General features: G+C 38.2%; 3 protein-coding genes across 3 annotated transcripts in view; 2 read left to right on the top strand and 1 right to left on the bottom strand.

The window, feature by feature from the left end:
- ATG10 (autophagy related 10) overlaps nucleotides 1–25,339 on the top strand; it is a 302,663-nt gene that overhangs the window by 236,306 nt on the left and 41,018 nt on the right. The window contains exons 9-10 of the mRNA XM_082458279.1: nucleotides 12,561–12,601; nucleotides 12,900–12,940. The gene's annotated coding sequence lies outside the window, so the exon portion shown is untranslated. The remainder of the gene's footprint in view (nucleotides 1–12,560; nucleotides 12,602–12,899; nucleotides 12,941–25,339) is intronic.
- RPS23 (ribosomal protein S23) lies at nucleotides 6,725–8,613 on the bottom strand. Its single transcript, XM_082458320.1, has 4 exons — nucleotides 8,471–8,613; nucleotides 7,850–8,009; nucleotides 7,050–7,170; nucleotides 6,725–6,921 (listed from the first exon to the last, which is right to left on the bottom strand). Exons 1-4 carry the CDS (start codon nucleotides 8,472–8,474, stop codon nucleotides 6,775–6,777), a joined length of 432 nt encoding a protein of 143 aa, XP_082314446.1. The 5' UTR covers nucleotides 8,475–8,613; the 3' UTR covers nucleotides 6,725–6,774.
- The window catches only part of LOC309657011 (V-type proton ATPase subunit S1-like protein), a 53,763-nt gene continuing 41,018 nt past the window's right edge, over nucleotides 12,595–25,339 (top strand). The window contains 1 exon segment of the mRNA XM_082453990.1: nucleotides 12,595–23,465. Coding sequence (XP_082310116.1) covers nucleotides 23,371–23,465 — 95 coding nt within the window. The 5' untranslated portion in view covers nucleotides 12,595–23,370.

Genomic DNA, 25,339 nt, shown 5'->3' with positions numbered 1-25,339 from the left:
CTGGCTCAAGGGCTGTATGTGAATGGCTCCCTCATTTTGAAGATACACACCACATAGTGAAGGCTTAAGTGACAGTCTGAATGAGGTGGCAACCGTTTGTGTGCATATTTGGAAATGTTGGTTATCTGTCACTCCTGGGTCCCCTCAAATGATCACTCTAAAACATTCAGTTGTTAAATGTTTTAATACTTTGCTCTAAAACTCCTGTGGTGACATTACCATGACAATAAGCTTTAAAAAGTCCACTTCTTTTCCTCACATACTAGTAAATATAACATCATTTTACCAAATAATACGGATAGAAATTGTGCTAGAAACTAAGAATGCTTAGTACATCCTGCCAAGGCAGTCCCCCAAGTACAATATCATAAGAAATGTGAGTTAATACTTGGATGATCCATTTTATTTTAGATTTTATAGGTTAGAATAAAGATTATACAAGCAGCTGTTAGTGAAAATTTTATTGTAATATGGTAATTTATGACCTTAGTCTCTTTTCTCAACTTTGTGTAAAATCAATAAAGACATGTTAGCTACTTTGACAAACGTGAAACAGGCTCCAGGAATGTTACCCACAGATGACTATTATAACAAAATCCAGACATTTACCTGGAATGAAACAGAAAATTCATCTATACAAAGATATACATTCAAATTTGCTTAGCTGTCAAATTAGAACTGTGTCTCTCAGCTCTATCAAAAAATAAAAGGAAAAAAACCCATATAGTTGAGGTATTGTGTATTTCCCTAATACAGTTTACAACAAAAACTCTTATTAAATACCCAGCATTATGTATGCCATAATTCGCTAAGCAGCCACCTGTAAGGTAGTGTTTATTATTTTGCTATGAGGTGCATCTCCTACAGGAACAGTTTAATTTAGAGGACAGACTCTTTCTCTAGTTTCAGCTATGCCAATTACTTGGGCAAATTATTTCAAAACTACTTAAGAGCTATCTTTTTTTGGCTTCTGACTTATAAAATGAGGTGGCTGGAATAGAGTAGTAGTATCCCCGTAAGTGCAGAAAGCAAGGGGATAGCTTCATAAAGACTGCCTGATAGCTTGTCGATAAGACAGATTTTTTCCAGAAATACTGTAAAGATTGTTTTCCAGAAGATCAGGAGTATTTGTATAATCTAACAAATGCCTTAGGGACTCTGACGTTCTGGATTTGGGAACCACAGGACTAAGTGATCTCCAGATTCTTTCTGCACTAACAATTTCTGATTTGTTTGGAGTTTGCTAGGCAAATGTAAGAGGTCACAGAATTTAAATATTTACTCATTCACAATTTTTAAACCTTTTAATTTGTAACTAAGACTCACAAGAAGTTGCAAAAACAGTATAGTTTGTATACTTCACCCAACTTCCCCTTAATAACATACTTGATAACCAGAGTATATTTTCAAAACCAGTAAGTTGACATTACAACAGTAGTAACTAAACTACAGAACTTGCTTTATTTCATCAATTTTTATATGCACTTTCTGGGGACTATGAAATTCCATCACAAGTATTGATTTGTGTAAACACCACCACAATCAGGACACAGGACTGTTCCATCACCACAAAGACACTCCCTCCTGCCACTCTTTTATAGTTTGTCTCTATCCCCACCATTCATCCTTGGCAGCTACCCATCTCTTCTCCATTGCTATAATTTTGTCATTTCAAGTTCATATAAATGAAATGATACAAGACATATGTAACCTTTTGAGACTGGCTTTTTGTACTTGGCATACCACTAAGATCCACAGAAATTGTTGCACGCAACAAGTGTCTTTTACGACTGAGTAGCATTTCATTTATGGATGCAACCAGTTTATTTGCCCACTGAAGGATATTTAGGTTGCTTCTAGTTCTTGACTATCACAAATACAGTTGCCATGAACATGTGTCTACAGGATTTTGTGTGGGCAGACATTTCATTTCTGTGTGATAACTACCCAGGAGTGCAAGTGCTGGATCCTAAGCATATGCTAACTTTGTAAGAAACTGCCAAACTTTTCTAGAGTGACTACCATTTCAGAGTCCCACCAACAATCCAGTTGCTCCACAGTCTTTCCAGTGCTTGGTATTGTATTTTTAATTTTAGTCATTTTCTAGGTGTATAGTGATATCTCCTTATGATTTTAATTTGCATTTTCCTAATGGCTGATGTTAATCATCTTTTCATGTGCTTGTCATCTCTTCAGTGAAATGTTTGTTCATTCGTCCATTTTGTAATAGGATCGTTTTCTTACTTTTGAGATTAGGGAGTTCTTCATATATTTTGGATACAAGTCTTTTATTGGATATGTGATTGATTTGCAAATATTTTCTCCCAGTCTGTAGTTTCTTTTCATCCTCTTGACAAGATATTTCACAGAACAAAAGATTTTAATTTTGATGAAGACCACTTTATCCTTTTTTTCTTTTTGTGGAACGTGCTTTTGGTGTAATCTCTTAGAACTCTTCACCTAACCCTAATTCATGAAGATGTTGTTTTTGTCTATAATTTTTACAGCTTTACTTTTTATATTGATATATGATCCATTTTGAGTTAATTTTTGTAAAAGGTGTGAAGTTTAGGTTGAAGTCCATTTTTCTGCTAATCAAAGTCCCCACTATCTATTGAAAAAACTATGTGTCCGTCCCTCAATTGCTTTTATATCTCTGTCACATAGCAGTTGGTCATACCTGTGTAAGTCTATTTCTAGTCTCCTAGTTTATTGATCTGTGTGTCTGTCCCTCCTCCAACACCACACCCTCTTGATTACTATAGCTACAAATTGTCTTAAAACCAGTTTGTGATTCCTCCACCTTTATTCATTTTCGATATTGTTTTAGCTATTCCAGTTCCTTTGCCTTTCCATACACATTTTAGAATTAGCTTTTCTATTTCTACCAAAAAGAGCTGCTGGGATTTTGCTTAAATTTTGCACCCAAGGTTAGTGCCTCATTTCCCTCCCTAGAACTTCGAGAAGGATCCAAGAATGAAGGGGCTTTGTTCACAGGTGGTGGGGGAGTAGCGGGTGGGATGGAGGGAATACACAGGAGGCAGAGGCAACTCACATCAGGGTCCAACATTTGGGTCTGAGGCGCCTGTGGTGGATTTATGGGTCAGTCATCACAGGACAGAGGCGTCCTGGGTGTACCCAGGAGACAAGTGTGAACCATCGTCGCAGGGTGTCCTAACTCCCAGGCTTGTTCATCTTTATAGGTTCGGCTGAGGTCTCAGTGCTGCAGGAGCGAGACGCAGGAGTAGGTGGCTGTCTGTTCCACCCGGCCTTATCGCCCGACCCCTCCTCCCTTCCGCGCGCCTGCCCCTGCGCAGAGCTTCCTACTGCCAGGGCCCTGCCCGCCCGCAAGGGGTGCCCTCCCAGCACCTTAGCCCGGGGGTGAAACTGTGGACCTCAGCAGCCTCTTCTGTTACAGGCGGGCAAGGCCCAGGGGCTCCCTATTTGGGTCAGTTACGCCCATCTGGAAGCATCTGGTCAGCATTTGGGAATGGCTTAACCAGTAACTGTGCAATTAGAGGCACTAGGAACCATTGGGATGGAAACCAAGAACTGCCAGTCTAGTTACCACATACAAATGTACCAAATTACTGACACTGCAGAAATACAAAGGCTCATGAGAGATTACTACAAGCAACTCTATGCCAATAAAATGGACAACCTGGAAGAAATGGACAGATTCTTAGAAAAGCACAACCTTCCGACACTGAACCAGGAAAATATAGAAAATATAAACAGACCAATCACAAGCACTGAAATTGAGAGTGTGATTAAAAATGTTCCAACAAACAAAAGCCCAAGACCAGATGGCTTCACAGGCGAATTCTATCAAACATTTACAGAAGAGCTAACACCTATCCTTCTCACACTCTTCCAAAATATAGCAGAGGGAGGAACACTCCCCAGCTCATTCTACGAGGCCACCATCACCCTGATACCAAAACCAGACAAAGATGTCACAAAGAAAGAAAACTACAGGCCAATATCGCTGATGAACATAGATGCAAAAATCCTCAACAAAATACTAGCAAACAGAATCCAACAGCACATTAAAAGGATCATACACCATGATCAAGTGGGGTTTATCTCAGGAATGCAAGGATTCTTCAATATATGCAAATCAATCAATGTGATATACCATATTAACAAATTGAAGGAGAAAAACCATGTGATCGTCTCAATAGATGCAGAAAAAGCTGTTGACAAAATTCAACACCCATTGATGATAAAAACCCTCCAGAAAGTAGGCATAGAGGGAACTTACCTCAACATAATAAAGGCCATATATGACAAACCCACAGCCAGCATCGTTCTCAATGGTGAAAAACTGAAACCATTTCCTCTAAGATCAGGAACAAGACAAGGGTGCCCACTCTCACCACTATTATTCAACATAGTTTTGGAAGTTTTAGCCACAGCAATCAGAGAAGAAAAAGAAATAAAAGGAATCCAAATCAGAAAAGAAGTAAAACTGTCACTGTCTGCAGATAACATGATACTATATATAGAGAATCCTAAAGATGTTATCAGAAAACTACTAGAACTAATCAACGAATCTGGTAAAGTAGCAGGATACAAAATTAATGCACAGAAATCTCTTGCATTTCTATACACTAATGATGAAAAATCTGGAAGAGAAATTAAGGAAACATTCCCATTTACCACTGCAACAAAAAGAATAAAATACCCAGGAATAAACCTACCTGAGGAGACAAAAGACCTGTATGCAGAAAACTATAAGACACTGATGAAAGAAATTAAAGATGATACAGATAGAGAGATATACCATGTTCTTGGATTGGAAGAATCAACATTGTGAAAATGACTATATTACCCAAAGCAATCCACAGATTCAATGCAATCCCTATCAAACTACCGATGGCATTTTTCACACAAATAGTACAAAAAATTTTACAAGCTGTATGGAAACACAAAAGACCCCAAATAGCCAAAGCAACTTTGAGAAAGAAAAACAGAGCTGGAGGAATCAGACTCCCTGACTTCAGACTATACTACAAAGCTACTGTAATCAAGACAGTATGGTACTGGCACAAAAACAGAAATATGGATCAATGGAACAGGATAGAAAGCCCAGAGATAAACCCACGCACATATGGTCACCTTATCTTCGACAAAGGAGGCAAGAATATACAATGGAGAAAAGACAGCCTCTTCAATAAGTGGTGCTGGGAAAACTGGACAGGTACACGTGAAAGAATGAAATTAGAACACTCTCTAACACCATACACAAAAATAAACTCAAAGTGGATTAAAGACCTAAATATAAGGCCGTAATGTTTGCATATGCAAACTGACAATGTATTTAGCTCCTGCTCTCATGAAACAGATATTTCTCATCTCTCTCCAAATCCTGTGGAATTGATTAGAGAATGGTACTATGTGTGTACGTCTATATTTGATATCTTTGGTTGAAATTTTCAGTGGAGAAAGCTTGTTAGAAGATAGAACATGTCTACGAAAACCAACTTGCTCACTGCTAATTTGGTACACTCCCCTGGTATTATTCAAGTTGTGTGTGTGAATAAAAGCTTTTCCCCTATTAAAAAAAAAAAGTACCAAATTAACATGTACATCTTAGTAATATGTCAAATATATTTCAATTAAAAAAATAAAAAACAGCCTATTTCCACCCTCGTGGAAAGACAATCACACAATTGCGACAAGTATAAGCACAGAGAGTACAAGTATAAGCACAAGTGTGAAGCGTGAATTTGGGATCAAAGAGGTCTGAGGTGGGAGGAGCAGCAGGTGACCTGCCAGGCACTACCTAAAGCTGGCTGGGGAATGCAGGTTTGAGCAAGTGAGAGGTCATGCTGTTGAGCAGGCAGAGAAAAGACAACACACAACACACAGGGTCTCCTATGCCAGGTATGGATCCTGGTCTTGATCTTATGGGAGATAGCCAAAAATTTCCATTTTCCAAAGATCTTAAACATAACTCAGAAAGCAAATTAACTCATACCTACTAATGCTGCCAAAAGCAGTTCTTCAGATCACAGATTTCATAGGGCTAATAAGCTTTTTTAGATATAATTCTACCATTTTTTCCTATGGAAATCTTCAAGCAATTTGTGGACAGAGGACCCCTATGTACCCAACCAACACCCGCTTCAATTATCAAGACAACCAACCCATCTGGACCATTTCTACCTAGTCATTTCCACTACTTTGTGTGCCTTGAAGTAAATCTCAAGGTCAAAATCTGTATTACTGACAAGCTGAAGACAAGAGTACTTAGATCAATCTTTCCATAACTGGTCTCCCTTACGCTTTAATTTACCTGGGATACACTTCCATTAACTCCTGTCTACTAAACTGTGTAGTGCCTAAGTTTTGCTATCATAAACACAAAATTACCAGATGGATCCTGATGACCTTTAGAGAAACGAAAATCACCAGAGCAGGGAGTAACCTGACCATAGTATCTATCATATTGGGTCCCTAAGGAGATGGATCCAGGAATGTACATTTAGGGATCCCAAGATGATTCCCACTAGAAGCTCAAAGAGTGTTTTAGACCCTCTACACATGAACACTGTATATTTATTTCAGATTTAACCAATATTGTTTATTCCATGGAGAAGGGAAAAAATTTGTTATGAATTCCATTTACTCTAGAAAATCCTGAATTAACTGTTTACCCAATCTCCTAAAATTGGTAAAGCATAAAATGCATCTCCATGGTAAGAAAAGACACAAAACATATTTTTGGCATATGGAAATTTATTACTATCCTGCTTTCATCATCAAAACTTATGATCTTGGTCTTTCCTTCTTGCCTTTGTATAAGGCCAAAAGAGAGACATTGGCTACTTTGACAACCTTAAAGCGGACTCCAGGAATGTCACCAACAGCATGACCTTTGCGACCAAATCCAGCAACCAGAACTTCATCATTTTCCTGGAATAAAATCAACAGTTTACTTCTGGTGTAACTGGCAATCACCAAAAATACCCATTCATCCTATAAACAACTGGGGGAAACAGTTGCTACCCCAGAAACAGAAGCTAACAGACTAAAACACTTACCTCAATAAAATTCAAACAACCATCATTGGGTACAAAGGCGGTGATTTTTTTGCCATTCTTGATTAGTTGAACCCTGACACACTTCCTGATGGCAGAATTTGGCTGTTTGGCTTCAACCCCTCTGAAACATAACAGCATGTAACACAGTAAGCTGGCTTTCTGAAAAGGGACACATTTTAGCTCATTAAGCATAAAACTTATTAGAAATTGTAGTATGCCTACCTTTTCAACATAATCCTAAATTGCTAAACTTAAACCAACTTTTTCTTTAGTCTTAGTTTCATGAGACCAACAGGGGAAACTTCTGGCCTCTTTATAGTTGTAAAACATGAACCAAGAAATAGAGCTAGAAATCCTGGATTCAAATCCTCAGTACCACTAAATTTGATGGGATCATTTCGTAAAGTCAAAAAACAGTTGCGTGCTGGCAAATTCATGTGGTTCAATCTTAGCTGTACAACATCAGGCAAGAAACTTCTCCATATTAGTTTTCTCTCCGGGAAAGATGTGAATAATTGTAAAGATGAAACAGTTGATGGGTGCGAATTACTTAGAATAGTTTCCACACATACTAAGCTCTCATAATGTCCCTTGTTTCATTATCGCTTTCTCCCCTCCAATGCCACCCCAATTCCTTCCAAACTAATGTTGAAAGTTTAAAAACCTCTGGTGGTTATTTAACTTTCCAAAAGACGCAGATACACAAAGACCTAGAATTTACATCAAGCCTTCTTTAAGCGCATCTATCCCGAGTTACAATACTAAAACCATGAAGGAAACAGCGATGGACTTTGACTTACACTTTTTCAAGTACAATTCCCTTAGCATGAGAAGCACCTCCAAAAGGGTTGGCCTTCAGGGCTGTGCCCAAATGGGCTTTCTTGTACTGTTTATCATGCCACTTTTGGTCTCGTCGGTGGCTACGGAGCTTCCTGGCAGTACGAAGACCGCGACACTTGCCTATAATTCAAAATAACCTTAGATCCCCAGTAAAAACACCCAAATCTTATTTTACATTACCTCAGGTACTAGCCTCCTCTAGACTACAGGCCGGTAGGCTCTGACATCACACCCTGGGCCTCGTTCGAACCGCTGAGTTTCCCTTGAACCAACCAAGACATGGACACAAGCGCTCCAACAGCTGTGCCCTCCCAAACGAATGAAGCCCCGCACCAAAGCTCGGGGGAAGCGGCGCCCTCCCCAGCGCCCCCGCGTCCCTCTCGAACTCCGGCTCCGCGGCCTCCGAGCAGCCCCGGCCCCTTCCCGCCCGGCCATGTGCCTGCGGTAGCGGCGCTCCCCCGGCGCTCCCCATCTGCTCCCCACCGTGGCTCTCCCTCACCGTTCTGCTTCTATCTGCCCGCCCGTCCCCGAAACCCCAGTTTGCACGCGCAGCCCCCTCACCCCGGCCCAGGACACCTCACCCATCCTGCCTGCGCCACGGGCCTGAGCGAAAGAGAGAAGCAAAGCAGGAAGGAGCCACAAGCCATCGCGAGCAAGCCCCGCCCAGATGAGGACCCTTGCGGCTGTCTGCGCAGCGCCTGGTCCGGCTGGCGCCTCTCGGTAGAAAACGAGAAGTCTGCACCACTTTCCAGAATCTGCGTCGTGTTTAATTTGTGCGCAATTCAGAGATATCTAATTTACACTGTGGTTTATTTCTTTTTATGTGAATGCCTTAGACAGAAGGAACAGGGACTACCAATCCCAGAAGCCTTTGCAGGAGCCCCGCTCATGGCGCAGGCACTCTGGACAAACCCACAGGGCGGGCGTTGTGGCGCTGGGTCGGAGGACGGAGAGGTCAGGCGTGTGGGTATACGTGTTGTCGAGTTTGGAAAATTAGACCTCGGAGGCTTAACTCCTACTCACAAGAAGCACAGTAAATTGAAAAACATTTAGTGAAGCAAGGTGACGTAGTATTTAAAAACCCATGCTTTAGTGAGAGACCCGGCCTTAAACCTCAAAGCTGCCGTCTTGGTTGTGGAATCTTGGGTGATTCATTTAATTGAGTCTTTAAACTTCAGTTTCTCCTGGAGAATGAAGTAGATATGAAAGTTTTCTGGGATGTTGGTTCATTCCACAACTAGTTTTTAAAATGTCTTCTCTGTTCCCGGCACTGTTCTAGGCACTTGGGGGTACAACAGTTAACAAGAGAGTGAAGGTTTCTGCTCTTATAAAGTTTATATTCTAGGTACGAGAAGACAAAAATATAAGTGTATTTAAAATAAAAAGATAGTTTTACATATGGATAAGGTGCTATAGAGAAAATGCAATTGGTTAAGTGATAGTGACTTGGGGATGTAGGTGGCTACCTTGGGTAGGGTGGTGTTAGAAGGTATCTCTGTGGCGATTACATTTGAGCGGAGATCCTAAATAGAGGGAGCCATTCAGACAAGTGTATGGGTAAAGCCTTCCAAGAAGAGGGATTCTCCATAAGTAGAATGGGCTGGCGTTTCTCAAGAACTGAGGGATCAGGGAGGGGGGAGCTGCGTGCTTGAAGAGTAGTGTGGTGCTAGGTGAGGTTTGAGAGGTGCACAGGGCCATATGGAGCCTGTAGACCATGGTCAAGACTTTGTTTATTCTTCCTGTGATTGAATGCCTTTGGAAAGTTTTCAGCAGGGGAGTAACAAGATAGGGTTTATATTTTTATAGTTTCACTCTGGCTGTTGTGAGGAGAAAAAAAACTGTAAGAGATGAATCTGTGAGGCCAGTTGGGAGGGTGTTACACTACTTCAGTTGGGAGATGATGCCCCTCTCAGTCCAAGGTGGTAAAAGTGGTTGGTTTAGATTTACAGTTTGATGGTAGAGCCAACAGGATTTGCTCAGGGCTGTAGGATGTGAGAGGGAAGTTAATTATGATTTGCAACCTGAGCAACTGAATGACTTGTGTTATTTACAGAGTGGGAAATACTGGGAGAGGAGCAGATTTAGAAAGGGATATTAAGGGTGCTGTTAAGGATGCGTTAATTTTGAGAAGCTTGTTAGACTTCCAGGTAGGGATGTGAGGTGGGCAGTTGGATATACAGGTATGGTGTTCAGGAGAGTCACCAGTGAATAGATAGCATTGAAAGCCATGGCTCTGAGTGAGATCGTTTAGGGGATGACTGTAGGTGGAACAGAGAGAGGTTGGAGGCCTGAGCCTTAGGCACACGGAAACTTAGTGGTATGAAAGAGAAGCAGATGAAGCGAAATAGACTGAGAAGGAGTGGCCAATGCTGTCCTCTAATCAAAGCCAAGTGAAGAAGGTGGAAGTGAGCAAGTGTGAAGGAAGGGTAAGATGAGGACTGAGAATTGTCTTTTGGATTTGGCAATGTGGAAGTTGTTGGTGCCTTTGTCAAGAGGGGATCCCGTGGAGTGGTGAAGATGTAAGCTTGATTGGGTTGGAGTCAAGAGAATATGAGAGAGAAGGAACTATAGACAGCAATTATGGACAGTTTTTGCAAGGAGTTTTTCTATAATGTGCAGAGAAAGGGGGCCGTATCTGGAGAGGGTTGTGGAGCCAGGATGGATTTAAGAGGGCACATTTTATGACATTTTTGTATACTGATGGGATTACTCCAGTAGAGAAGAAAAAAATAGATAATTCATAGAGAAAAGGGATGATTGCATGAGCAAGTCCTTGAGTAGACTAGAGGGGTGTCTAAGTGGAGGAATTTTTTTTTTTTGGCTGTGCATGCAGCATGTGTGATCTTAGTTACAGGCCAGGGATCAAACCTGCACCCCCTGCAGTGGAAGCGCAGAGTCTTAACCACTGGACCACCAGGGAAGTCCCTAAGTGAAGGAGTTGACCTGAAGAATAATAACAATTTATCTACAGTAATAGAGAAGGCAGAGTATACGGGTACAACTGCAAGTAAATTGGAAGATCTGTTGATAGGAAGACGTGGAACTTCTCTTTTGACTACTCTTATCTCAATGAAATTAGCAGGGTCATCAGTGAAGAGAAGGAGTAGGGAAAAGAGGTTTGAGTAGAGGGGGTAAGATGTGAAATCACGTAGGGTAACAATGCTAGCATTAAATAGTATTTACTGTGTGCCACATATTTTATGTGCCTTGCATATATTAACTCATTTAATTCTCATAATTCTGAAAGGTAAATACTTTTATTACCTCTGTTTTACTGAGGGATAGTGTCTTAATCCAGTCACACTGCTGTAACAGAATACCATAGACTGGATGGCTTATAAACAGCAGAAATTTATTTCTCACAGCTCTGGAGACTGGAAAGTCCAAGGCAAAGGTGCTGGAAGATTTGGTGTATGGTGGGAGCCCGCTTCCCGGTTCATAGACTCTTTTGCAATAACCTCAAGTGGCAGAAGGTCCAAGACAGCTCTGGGGTCGCTTTTATTTATATTCTGTTTTTTTGTTGTTGTTTTGTGGTTTTTTTCTAGTTTTATTGAGATGTATTTGACATATTGGAGCCTCCTTATAGGAGTACTAATCCCATTCATGAGGGCTCCACCCTCATCACCTAATTTACTCCCAAAGGCCCCCCACCTACTAATGCTATCACATTGGGGATTAGGTCTCAACATGAATTTTGCCTTCTAATTCAGAAGTGTGGGAGGATAGATTGACAAGAGAATGTAGGATTGTTGAACAATTTTGAGGACCCATTTGAAACCGTAGTTACAAAGTTACATCAGTTAGCATGGTCTTGTGTATTCTTCAGATTCATTCAGTGTAGTGACTGAGTAGGTAGAGAGTTGGCTTTTAACAGGCCTGGGAGTGGGATCTAGTTAAGTGAATGTGATGGAGGAAGGGCAAGGGAGTTGAAAGTGATTATAAGGAAAGGAAGAGTGATTATAAGGAATCTCTCTTTCCATGAGATTGAAGCTGGAGGAGTAAAGAGCCAGGGATAGGCAAAACAGTTCTGAAGTCCTGGCGCTACCAGATACGAGAAATTTCTATGAGGCTAGGTAAGATAGTGCAGCATTAGTACAGAAGTAGATAAATTGACTAATGAATAGAATAGAGAGCTCAGCAAAAGACTCCTATAGAATTAGTATAGAATATTATTAAATGACAGAATTAGATGTCAGATCAATGTGTAAAGGAAGGATTGTCAAACAGATGGAACTGCACAAAAAGTGGTTACCCAAATTAAATTGAATCACCATTTCAGGCTAAAAACAAAAATCAACTCCAGGCAGATTGAGGGCCTGTATGTAAGCAATACAATTTTAAAATTCTTAATAGAAAACAAAGGTGAATATCTCCATGAACTTAGGAAAGGAAAATATTTCTAAAGAAGAAGAAAAGAATGATACATTTGACCATATTAAGAACCTTTGTTCTACAAAAACACCTGAAAGAAACCAAAAAAAAAGTTACAAACTGAGTTGATATTCACAGGAAGTGTTCATATAAAGTTGGGATGGTTTGTTGTTTGAAAGTTTAGTAAAACATCCTGTAAAATCATCTGGGCTGGGTGTTTTCTTTGTGGGAAGGTTATAAAACTCAGCTTAAATCTCTTTAATTAAATCTCTCATTTAAACTAAATCTCTTAATTTACAGAATTATTCAGAGAACTGTGATTTCTTCTTGAGTCAGACCTGGTAAGTCATTTTTTTAAAGAGTTTGTCTATTTCATCTAAGTTTTCAAAATTGTTTCATAAAGCTGTTATGACATTCTCACATGCATGAATATATGTATTTTATATATATTTGTTTTTGGAAGGTTTTTAACAGTGAATATATAGTACTATATAGTACTATACAGGTTATCTCTTTCTTTTTGAGTGAGCTTTGGTAATGTGTGCCTTTCAAGGAATTTGTCCATTTCATCTAAGTTGTCAAATTTATGGGCATAAAGTTGTTTGTACTATTCCTTTATAATCTTTTAAATATCTGTAGATTTATAGTGATGTCTCATCTTCCATTCCTGATATTGGTAAGTTGTATCTTCTTTCTCTTTTTTTCTTGGTCAGTTAGAAGTTTCGTAATCTTATTGATGTACTCCAAGAACCATCTTTTGCTTTCACTGATTTTCTCTATTGTTTTTCTGTTTTCATTTTTATTGATTTCTGGTCTTTTTTATTATTTACTTTCTTCTGCTTGTTTTAGATTTAAATGGAAGCTTATGTCATTGATTTGAGGTCTTTGTTCTTTTTTAATATATGTAATATGACTATCCTAAGTACTGCTTGAGCTGCATGCTGTGAGTTTTGATATATTTTAGTTTTAATTCATTTCAAAACATTTGCTAATTTCTCTTTTGATTTTCTTTTTGACCTATGGATTATTTAGAATTGTGTTATTTAATTTCCGAATATTTGGAGATTTTCTAAATATCTGTATTATTTATTTCTAATTTAATTCCATTATGGTCTAAGAACATCCTTTTTTGATTGCAATATTTTTAAAATGTGTTGAGGTTTGCTTTATGGACCAGAATGTAGTCACTCTTGGTGAATTCTCCATGTACACTTGAAAAGAAAGTATATTTTGCTGAGGAAGAATGTCCTATAAATGTTAATTAGCCCAAGGTGGTTGATAGTGCTGTTCAGGTCTTCTGTATCCGTTATTCAGGATGATAGTGACATTATGTGGAGAGAGTGGGAATCATAGCTGGATGTTGGGTTATGTTTACTTTAGGTAGTGGGTTTAATTATTATATTATTATAGAAACCAACAAATAAATAAAGCATGAACCAATGGTCAGAATGTGTTATGAACCATGGATTTTGATTACTATAGCTATGCAAATTTTTTAAAAAGGATTTAATTTTTGTTTTTGGAGCTTTGAATTTTTTACTTCGTGATAAAGAACTTATGTAATTTGGAGCCTGAAAGGAGACAGAATTTCCTTTGACCTTGGACCCTGAATTTTCTAAAAGGGTACCCAAACATGAATCAGCTTGAGGAATTAGAGGAAAAGAAAGCTGCCATGGCTAAAGTGTAGTGAGCCAGCTGGTAAACAGAGGAAGGTGAAGTCCGAGAGGTGGGCAGGATCAGCTCACGTCCAACCTGTAGGCCAGGATAAGGAGTTTGGGTTTTAATTCTGAGTGTGATGAGAAGCCACTGGAGGCTTCAGGTGAAAGAATGACAAGATCTGATCTGCATCTTAAAAATATCACTGTGCCTGCCATGGTAGGCCACCACAGAGGGACAAGAGAGGACTCGGGCTATCCAAGGAGGGAACTGTTGCAATAGAATAGGTGAGAGATCATAGATACGTAGCTTTGGAGGTGGAGAGATGTCATAAGTCAGGATATAAGTTGGAGTTAGATCATGTTGGAAAGAGCAAAATCATTGACATCATCATCATCACTATCACCACCACCACCATCATGACCATCTAACAGATATTGAGTACTGTTTAGTGTCAGGCTTAGGACTTCACATGCATAATTTCTTTTATCCTCAAAACAACTCCTATGTGGTAGGTGCTGTTATTAGACCCACTTTACCATTTAAGTTGAGACTTAAAGAAGTTAACTTTCTTAACCAGAACACATTTGTTGGTTTCCAGATTAGTTATAAGACACAATTTTGATTTTTAAAGAGTTTAGAAATATTTTTGATGGATGTAAAGTAAATATGGTGCAAAATTGATGGGAAATAATTTTCTAGCCAGCAAAACACCAGGAAATCTAAGGGGTATAGTTGTTAAGATTAAAGTATTCTTAATATAAATTGCAACCCCATATCCATGGGTTACTAGAGGTATGTGAAAACCGACAGACACTTTGTCACAAAAGGTCCTATTTGGTAGTTCTTAAAATGTTGGGGGAATGGGGGCAGGAAGGAGAACAAGTTTTTCCTAGTATTTCCTCCAAGCAGAAGGTGTTAAATTAGTTTAACTCCTTATTTCTCTGCCAATTTACTCATTCCATGCCAGGTGAGACGAGGTGACATCTCTCTTCATGTGGTAAATTTAGAAAAAATAGTTTAGGCATGTTCAGTTCTTCCTTTTTTCCTTTTTGGGACCCAGCCTGCCGTGGAGCACACATTTCCTCCTGCTTCTTCTGGGGCAGGCCTCTCTTCCCTATTGGGAGCCCAGTGCTGCTGTGATAGGCTGCCATGTCTGTCTTGTGCGAGGAGGGGTTCAGTTACAATCCATTTTGCTCCTGCACTAAGCTTTGTCCTCCAACCTGGCCTTTCATAGTAATAAAGATGGTATTTGGGCCTCTGCTTGTCTTACTCCTTGTTTTATATCTCAGTTAGTTTGGCACTCAGGTGGGGCAGAAGAGTATTATTATTTGACTTCTCTCAGAGCCCCCCAACTAAGAAGAAAGATTGATCTTCATAAATTAGATCAGTTGATGAGGAGACTTAGGTCAAGGGTGATGCTGTTTCTTTGTACTGTATGGGGAAGAAGTTCGCTTTTGGGGAAGAATGGCTAAGAGTTTTAACAATGTTGACAATTGATTCTGGAGCATTTGGAATGGTTAGAAGTTACTCTTAGTGTTTTAGCTATAAAAATTGAGGCATTAGTTGCTGTGGAAATGTGACAAGATAAAATAACAGCTTTAAGTGGGGAAGAATAAGCAGTAAAAGTAAGACCAGTGCTTAACACGCTTTGTATAAGTACTATTAATAAATGCTGAGTGCTTCATTTTACCTGATTAAATTATTAAACACAACTTTTCCTTTATCCAAAATTAATGAGATTTCTTATCCTCTCATTCTAGCTACTTTTTGATGTAGTTGTTGTTTCTTCTCATATACCTATTCTGTGGAACTAAAGAAATATGTGTATTGCCATATAATCTTAATAACATTCAAACCTGATCTTTAAAATCTTGTTATGTAACTAAACCTCTGTGTAGGATCTAAGGGGAATTGACAGTGCTGTTCTTTGATGCCCTTTGTGAAGTTCCTGGAAGAGAGTTATCATTTTAATATGCATGTTAAAAGTTATTCTCCAGGTGTTCTCTAACTTGGCTGAAAACCAAACAAAAGAAAATAGGCCTCTATTTCATCAGGGACCTTTGAATTATAAGAAATGAAAGATAATTTTTCTCACTAGGAAAAGAAAATAACTTTCTTCACTCAGTGGAACATTAAGTTTTAGAATCTTATTCCCTGGAGAGGTTTAAGAACCTGTAGATGGGCCAAATCTGTGCTGTCTGAGTTCAGTGGGGACCAGTTGATGTTTGTGATGGAGAATGGCTGGTGTCACTCTTTCTGCCTTTTAATTCCATAGTAAAATGCAGTTTCACCGGGACTATTTCTAGATTATTTAAATGTAATAATATTATAATATATAAATATAAAACTTTTATGAAAGTAGATGTGTAAAATTTTGAGCATTTTCTGTTACTAAGATTTTTATTGTTTAAAGGACTTTAAATAAGGTTAAACAAGATTTTTTTCCATAAATTAAAAAAAAAAAAGGAAAAAAGAAGGAATGAGGAAGTGGAGGAAGAGAGGAAGAAAAGAAGAAATGAAGGGTTCTGGGTTTTTATAGCTACAAAAGGACAGAGGTAATTTTTCCACTGCTCTAAACCATTACTTTTTGATCTTGTTGGTTCTAGCAGTCATTACTGATTATGAAGATAACCCAAATGAATGAATCTATAACCAGTTCATATATAAGATCATTTTTTGTACTATGTGCCGATGAATTTTGAAAGTTACTTAGATAGGTTTTCAGTTAAAGTTTCCAGGTTTATGTTAATTACGTAGCAGACAACATCTTGGATTTTTACCGAGTAGTTGTACGTAATGCTCTCTGAAGTATTAATTTTTGTCCAAAGAATCCATTTTGCTCTTTCTATAAATGGCAGCCTAAAGTATAGGGCAACATCAAATAGCACATATTCTCAATGTGAGTTTTATTTTATGAATTAAAATTCTGATTCCTGTCTGTTGAGGTGAGGACTCTGCAGGTGCCTGTGGGAGCGTTTTTGAGAATAGTGGAGGCATTTTCTTCCCTAGGAAAGCTGCTTCAGCTCTTCAAAAGAGATAGTTATGACTCATCTCTTAAATCTTTATCTATTATATACCTGCCTCTCTCCCCCTCATCTAATCAGCCGTTGCTTGGAGTGGAGGTGGGACTTCAGAGAAGTTTGCTAGGTGAAACGTCCCCAAAGTGTTTACCCCAGCAATTATGTGTTCACATCTCTGCATATCACTCGCTTGGGATCTTTTTGGGGGCGAAGACTAGGTCTTTTTTACCTTGTATTCCTGGCATCTAGCATATGACAATCAATGTTTGCATAATGGACAGATTTATGAAACATCAGGCCTCCTGGTTCAGTTTAGCTTGAGAAGCAAGAATGTAAAAGTGTGCCACTAATTTGGCACATTATCCACATTCCACGAAGTCAAAGGGGGATCTCAAGTAAGAAATAAATCAAAAGCACTTGTGTTTCATTTGCTAACCTGATTCTAATCAACTCAAGTTAATTTGATGAAAATTGGTAGAAATCATGGCAGCAATTAGGCTCTGAACTTGATAAAGAGTCCGTATTAGGATTCTCCAGAGAAAACCAATAGGAGATATATACATATATATGCACACATATGAATATGAATATATGATTTAATATAGGAGTTGCCTTTTGCAGTTATAGAGGCTGAGAAGTCCCAACATCTATAGCCAGCAAGCTAGAGACCCAGGAGAGCCAGTGTTGTATAGTTCCAGTTGTAGTCTGAGTCAGGCAGGAAAAGACTGATGTCCTTGCTACAAGACAGGTAGAGAAAGTGCAGTCTCCCTTACTCCACCTTTTTGTTCTGTTTGGACCTTCAGTGGGTTGGATGAGGACCACTCACCTTGGAAAGGGCAATCTGCTTTGCTCAATCTACTGATTCAAAATGTTCATCTCATTCAGAAACACCCTGAGAGACACAGCCAAGTATCTGGGTACTTAACAGCCCAGTTAAGTTGACACACATTAACCATCACAGAGTCATACCCCTGACAAGGAGCAAGAAGTACATACATACTATGGTGTTTTGCTAATAAACTAATGTAATGTGGGTTTTGTCCATTTGCATTTTCAAGTTACTGAATTTGATGGAATACTTGAATTAATTGATTTTCTAGCTACAATTGCCTAAATATTCAGGCCCTAGGAGTCACAGCCATGTGGCATGAAGTGGGAATTAATTATGTAACATTTTTGATAGGTTTATTCATTATTCTGTACACTTTATTTAGCACCAACTTGGACCAGCAGCGTCTTGGTGTACAACAGTTAATTAGACATGTTCCCTGCCCTCATGGAGCAGGCCTTCTGATGAGGAAACGCAATGTAAATAAGTAACAAGAAAATAAATGTCTTGGTACAAATTGTGATATATGTTATGATGAGAGTGAACAGAAGGCAGGGAGAGCTAGAGGGGTGTGAGGTGATCCCTACAGGAGGAACAATATGTGCAGAGTCATTGAGGTGCAAAAAAGCTTGGCCTATGGAGGGTGTTGAGAAGCTGAGTGCAAGCCAGTGTGCTGGAGCATGGTGGGAGGAGGGCGGCCATAAATGAGGCGAGCGAGACCAGCAGGGGCCAGGTCATGCAGGCTTTGTAGGAGGTATATGGATTTGGATTTTGAATCAGTGTGCATAGACCATTGTAATTGATTTGAACATTTGACTAATGCGATTTTCAGTCTGAGAGCATTGGGATGAATAGAGACTGTGGTCTGACAAACGCTAGATGCTCCTTGAAGTAAATATTAGAATTAAGATAGATCCATTTTTTTCCCATGAGAACTCAATTCTGTATAGTTATATATGATTATGGAAGATAGATTTTTGATATTCATATTTTCAGGTAACATTTCATTTAATAATATATAGTAAATCAGAAAATGAAGCAAATCCAAGTATTTTCAGTTGAAAAGAAGGCAGCATGGATGTACAACTTCCTGTTCTCTCATGGAAAATGTTGAGGGAATATTTTCCATGCACCTCTGTATTTTCTGTTTATCTTGTAAGTCACTAATTGCTCTTCGTTTTGGAATATCTTTAGGATGTTTGTATAGCGAACAGCCTTGAAAGGTAGAAATAATGTCTTTCTCTCTAGCAGAGGGGCAGGTTTGTTTATAGCCTTGGAAACTCAGGGTTTTTCTCCTGAAATGAAACCCACCGTGTGTACAAGCGTCCATCTGGGCCCGCCTATATTGCTTTATGGGCAAAGGGAACTAACACAAATAGACTGATGCTCATACTGCTTGTTCTGTGGTGAGTAGTAAATAAAGTCCTTTGTCTCTGACCCATGAGTCTTGTCTTCTGCTGGCATCCATGAAGCCATAGCAGGCTAACTTGTTAGCTTCCAAGTTGGGAAAACCTCAAACCTTCAAAGTTTTGGACAGAGACCCCTTAGCCGTCTGAGCAGGCAGGTACAGTGCCACACAGGTGATACCCTGTGCTTTGCAGCCTGCAAGCTATCATATTAGCATTTTTTTTTGTCACTGATTTTCTCCTCCAGAGTCACAAGATGAGCTGTTCTCAGACAATCACATTTTAAGTGTGACTTCTCTTCTAAAATACATGTGTGAAACCTACTAACTACTAATTATTCTGCCTTAAATATTCTTAACCAAGTGGGAGAAAATTTCGACAACAGAAAGAATGCTATATTAAAATTTTAGAATCATCCAGTCATAAAATATATTAAAATGATACTTGATTTAAATAAAAAATATTGTATATGTGTATGTGCCTGAAAATATAAATGAAGCGTATTTTCAAGAAAGTTTGTTACATGATAAGCACTAAGGGACTAACCCTGTGGTTTCTGAGTGTTCACAGAACCATTATTATCACAGTACAGGATCATCATGGGCTTGGGCTCTCACCTCCTCCTGACCAGGAGTTTGGGGAGCAATGTGATCAGGTACTACTTCTACTACCGTGGGAGACTATGAGGTGTTGCTCTGGCAGCTGGAGATGTTCTGTGTTTGCACTGTCCGGTACAGCGGCCACTAGCCACATGTGGTTATTGCGCACTTAAAGTTTGGTTAGTCTGAATTGAGATGTGTATAAGTGTAGATTAAATCAATGTACCAGATTTCAGACTTAGGGCAGAAAAGGAAGGTAAAATATCTCATTAATAATTTTAAAAATTACTTATGTTTGGAATAATATTTTAGATGTATCAGGTTAAATAAAATATATTATTAAAACTAATTTCACCTGCTTATTTTTAATTCTTTCAATGTGGCTACTAGAAAACTTTAAATTACATATGTACAATAATAGCTCTTATTTTATTTCTACTGAACAATGTTTTATCTTCGCTACTCACAGAGCAGTCCTCGGGCAAGCAGCATCAGCATCATCCGGAAACTTGTTAGAAACAAAGACGCTCATGCCCCACCCCAGACCTACTGAATCAGAATTTGCATTTTTAGAAAATCTCATGCGATTTGTATGCATGTTAAAATTTGAGTAGCAGAGAGTCCCTAAGACTATGATTGCCAGATTTAGCAAATAAAAATACAAGATGTCCAGTGGAATTTAGTTTTCAGATAAACAACAAATAATTTCTTAGTATAATATGTCCCAAGTATTGCATGGGGCATACTTAGTAATAAAATTATTTGTTTTTTTATCTGAAGTTCACATTTAACCGAGTGTCCCGAATTCTATTTGGCAACACTGCCTATGACAAAACGCCTCCTGCCCAGACCTGTCTTGCTTCTTGAAATTCCATGGAATCAGGAAGAGGACAGAAAGGTAAAAGAAAAGGTGAAGGGTGGAAGTTGGGTGCAGTGAAAGAACAGAGAAGAAAAGAAATACATGCTGAGAAGTAGGAATAAGATGGGGCATGGACAGACCTTTTTTATTTTATAATTTTTATTATCAGTTTTCTTCCTTATTTCTGTTTTCTCCCACTTCTCCCAGTCATTGTGATTTAATCTCCTCATTTTCCATAGGGCTCCCTAGAGTCATGTTAGAAGATGGTATTTGTGCAAAGTGGACAGTGAGGAAGGTAGTATCTCATCAGGGTCAAGTCCCAAGTCTTCCTATAACACACCCTCTCTGAAATGCCGCTTACAAATAGCCCCTTTCAGCTACCAGTACTTTGCCATTAAAAAGATCAAGGTTCTTAAGTGTCAAAAATGCTGACACTTTGATCTTGGAGGATTTTCTTTATTGTGGCTTTTTAATTGTATGTTTTTATATAAAACAACTGTTAGGAATTTTGTTGTTTGTTTGATGCTTTTTAGGTGGTGGTGGGTGGGAGTGGAGGCTGACAAAGAAGGAATAACAATAGATATTCTTTATTTAGCTAGGCATTGAGGTAAGAAAAGGCTTTCATCTGTGTTAATTATTTATTTAAAATTTTATTGTATTGTGATAAAAACACAATATGAGATGCAGTCTCTTAACAAATTTTTAAGTGTGCAGTACAGTTTTGTTAAATATAGATGCAGTCTTGTACAGCAGATCTCTAGAATGTATTAATATTGCTTAACTGAAGCTTTGTGCCAGTTAATTAGCAAGTCCCATTTCCTCGTTCCCCAGCCCTTGGCAACCACCATTCCACTCTTTGATTCTATGAATTTGCCTGTGTTAGACACCTCATATAAATGGAATCATATAGTATTTGTGACTGGCTTATTTCACTTAGATAATGTCCTCAAGGTTCATCCATGTTGTCACATATCGCAGAATTTCCTTTTTATTTAAAGGCTGAATAATATTTCATTGTGCGTATATATCACGTATTGTTTATCCATTCATCCATCAACAGAGACTTAGGTTTTTTCTACCTCTTGGCTATAGTGAATAGTGCTGCAGTGAACATGGGAGTGCTAATATCTCTTTGAGATCCTGATTTCAATTCTTGTGGATAATGATCCACAAGAGCAATTGTAGGATCATATGGTAGTTCTATTTTTAATTTTTTGAGGAGTCTGCATATTGTTTTCCATAGAAACTGCACCATTTTGTATTCCCACCAACAGTGTACATGGGTTCCAATTTCTCCACATCCTTGCCAACACTTCTTTTTTTGATAATAACCACCCTGACAGGTGTGAGATGATGTCTCTTTGTGGTTTTGATCTTTATTTCCCTGATCATTAGTGACACTGAGCACTTTTCATATACGTGTTGGCCATTTGTGTGTCTTCTTTGGAGAAATGTCTATTCAAATCGTTCGCCCATTTTAAAATTGCGTTATTTGTTTTATGCTATTGAGTTGTAGGAGTTCCTTATATATTTTGGAAATTAACCCTATATCAGACGTATGTTTTGCAAATATTTTCTCTCATTCTATAGGTTGCCTTTTCACTCTGTTGATTGTTTCCTTTGCTGTGCAGAAGCTTTTTAGTTTGATGTAGTCCTATGTCTGTCTTTGCTTTTATTGCCCATGCTTTGGGATCATAGCCATAACATTATTGACGAAACCAATGTCCTGAAGCTTTTCCCCTATGCTTTCTTCTAGGTTTTAAGTCTTTAATCCATTTTGAGTTGATTTTTGTGTATGGTGTGAGATAAGCACCCAATTTCATTCTTTTGCATGTGGATATCCAGTTTTCCCAGCATCATTTGTTGAAGAAACTGTCCTTTCCCCATTGTATGTTCTTGGCACCCTTGTTGACCAGTTACCCTTATGTGCATGTATTTATTTCTAGGGTCTCTAGTCTGTTCTATTGTTCCATATGTCTGTCTTTATGCCAGTACTGTTCTGTTTTAATTACTGTAGCTTTGTAATGTATTTTGAAATCATGAAGTGTGATGCCTCCAGCTTTGTTCTTCTTTCTCAAGGTAGATTTGGCTATTCAGGACCTTGTTTAATCTTCACAACAATTCTTTGAGTTAAGTACTTTTGTCCCCACTCTGCAAATGAGGAAAAGTAACTTGCCTAATATCAGATAGCTAGTAAGAGCTGGAGCTGGGAATGTACTTGAGTGCTGTCTGACTCCAAAGCCAGTGTGCTTTACCATTGCATTCCATGCTTCTCAGCAAATGGAGAGTCATGAATTCAATAGGAAACTGTGTTCTAGGACACATACATAAAATTAGTTTAGCCTCAGAGAGTTTTACTTAGTTATTCACCTGAAAATGCATATGATATTGTATACTTCATAGATTTTTGAGGAGAATTTGTTTCCTGAAAAGCATTATGAGATTCTTGAGAGAGTACCAAAACTATGCCAGTTTATAAAAAGAGCTTAATAATCTTTCATTGCGATGAATAATCAAACAACCTAAACAGACTCATTAGTTTCACTCCGTACTCTAAATTAAACAGTATCAGGCCCCTCCTTCCACCGTCTCCCACACATAATACATCCTGGAAAAGCTATCTTTTTATTGGTTGAATATATTAGTCAGTCACAAGGCGTAAAAAGTACTGCCTCTGCTCTGTTTGCATTTATGAATTAACAGATGTGCCTGGTTTGAAAAAACGGATTCATTTCTTGATGGGAAGAAAAATCTTCTTTAGTTTTTCACATATTTTTTTATGTATGGGATTTTCACTGACCTTGGACCAGTTACTTGCCAGGGAGAATGTAAGGTGAGTAACTGCACATCTTTTAATATAATGCATCTGCGAACTTCAGTGCAAGTATGAAATTAGGTGGTTCTGTAATTTCTTTATATTGTTGCACAGCTACATTTGTTAACAATTCAAAATGGATATACTAGATTAGATCATTTGGTAGCTACTAAAATCATTGAATGAGAGTTTATAAATAAGAGATGAAAATATAATCTTTATTATAAGAAAGAAGAGTTAATTTATTTGTTCAAAATATCCAAGAAACATTTGTATTATGTATCAAAGTATATCTCTATGAGAAAATGACTCAAATTAGTGTTCATGTTTCTTTTATACTTATAAGTAAATGTTAATTTTGGTTTCTCCTGCTGTTTTCATGTGAGAAGAGAGTAAGAAAACATTTAAAAACCTCAGAAATATGTTACCTGTCCCCCAAAGAACAGGTATTAAATCATTTTAACTGGTAGGAGACGGTAATTGTGTGGAGTACATACTATTTAAAACTAACAAGCAAAATTTCTATTTCTATTTCCTTTGTCCTTTTGGCTTCTTTCCATACCATGTAAGGGAACATATAGAGATTTCTATATAAAGAAGAACATGCAAAATCTGAATAGCAATTAACTTATGTCACATCCCCCAGTTACTCATTATGTGCTCTCGCAACAAATCCATCAGGGGATTTAGTGTGAGCACAAAGGAAGGTGTCAAGCAGGATGATCTGCCAAAACTTGTGTTAAGGAATTCTTAAGTCATCAGCTAATAAAAACAGTAAGTACAGGTATTGTTTATTTGTTTCCCCACGTTGTTTCCAAATCAGTTGATGCTTTCCTTCAGGTTCACTTTCAAGTAATAAGTGACCTATACTCCTTAGGTGGTTAAAGCTTAGTAATGCTTCCTCACCTGGTTTATACAGAAATGACTGATTTGTGTATTACACTGGTAAAATATACACCAAGAACTGTAAAAATCCCAATTCTGTTTTTGAAGCAAGATTAATGGGTTTAAATAATTTTAGCTCCAGAAGAGACCCTAGAAATCATACAAATCAATGATCATTTGAATCTAATAATATGTCATATTAATTCATTATGAAGGAAACAACAGTTGCTGTTTTGTGAATGCTCTTTCAAATCATAGATCTGGAATTTAAAATATATTTAAATTCTATGAGTAATTCAAGGTTCTTAAGTCTCTAGGAAGGGTGATTGTATTTTAAGCCTGACACATGTTACCTAAGCTTAGAGAAAGTAGGGGTCATCACTCTTCATTTACATATTCCTTCCTCAAATTGGGTTTATACTTAAACAAAAAGGAAATCTTTTCCCTCTCACACAGCACCCCCCGTGATCTCCCATTTCCTACTTGCCTTTCAGAGTTTGTTCGTTCATTAAATTGTTAGCTCATTTATGCATGTAACACATATTTTTAATGCTTGATACTTTTACATAGGCACAGTGCTAGGTGCTGGTTGTACAATAGTGAGCAAAACAGATATAGTCTCTGCTCTCATGGACCTTTAAATCTAGAGCAGAGGTGCTCATTAATCAAATGAATGATATTATTACAAATAAACTGTGAAATATGCTATGAAAGTATGGTAGACTGTGAACACATATAATAGGGGGATCTGAACTAGTCTGAATGGACATATGGACACCAAGGGGGGAAAACTGCGGTGAGGTGGGGATGGTGGTGTGCTGAATTGGGCGATTGGGATTGACATGTATACACTGATATGTATAAAATTGATGCCTAATAAGAACCTGCAGTATAAAAAAACAAACAAAACAAAAAAAAAATTGGAAAAAGTTTTAAACACACACTTTACAGAAGAAAATATATGAATGGCCATTAGACACAAGAAAAGACGCTCAGCATCATTAGTC

Source organism: Balaenoptera physalus (genome assembly GCF_965194825.1).
Source record: "Balaenoptera physalus genome assembly, chromosome: 3".
NCBI lineage: Eukaryota > Metazoa > Chordata > Mammalia > Artiodactyla > Balaenopteridae > Balaenoptera > Balaenoptera physalus.
Note: the sequence above shows the minus strand (reverse complement) of the source record. Positions and strands in the feature narration are given on the sequence as shown.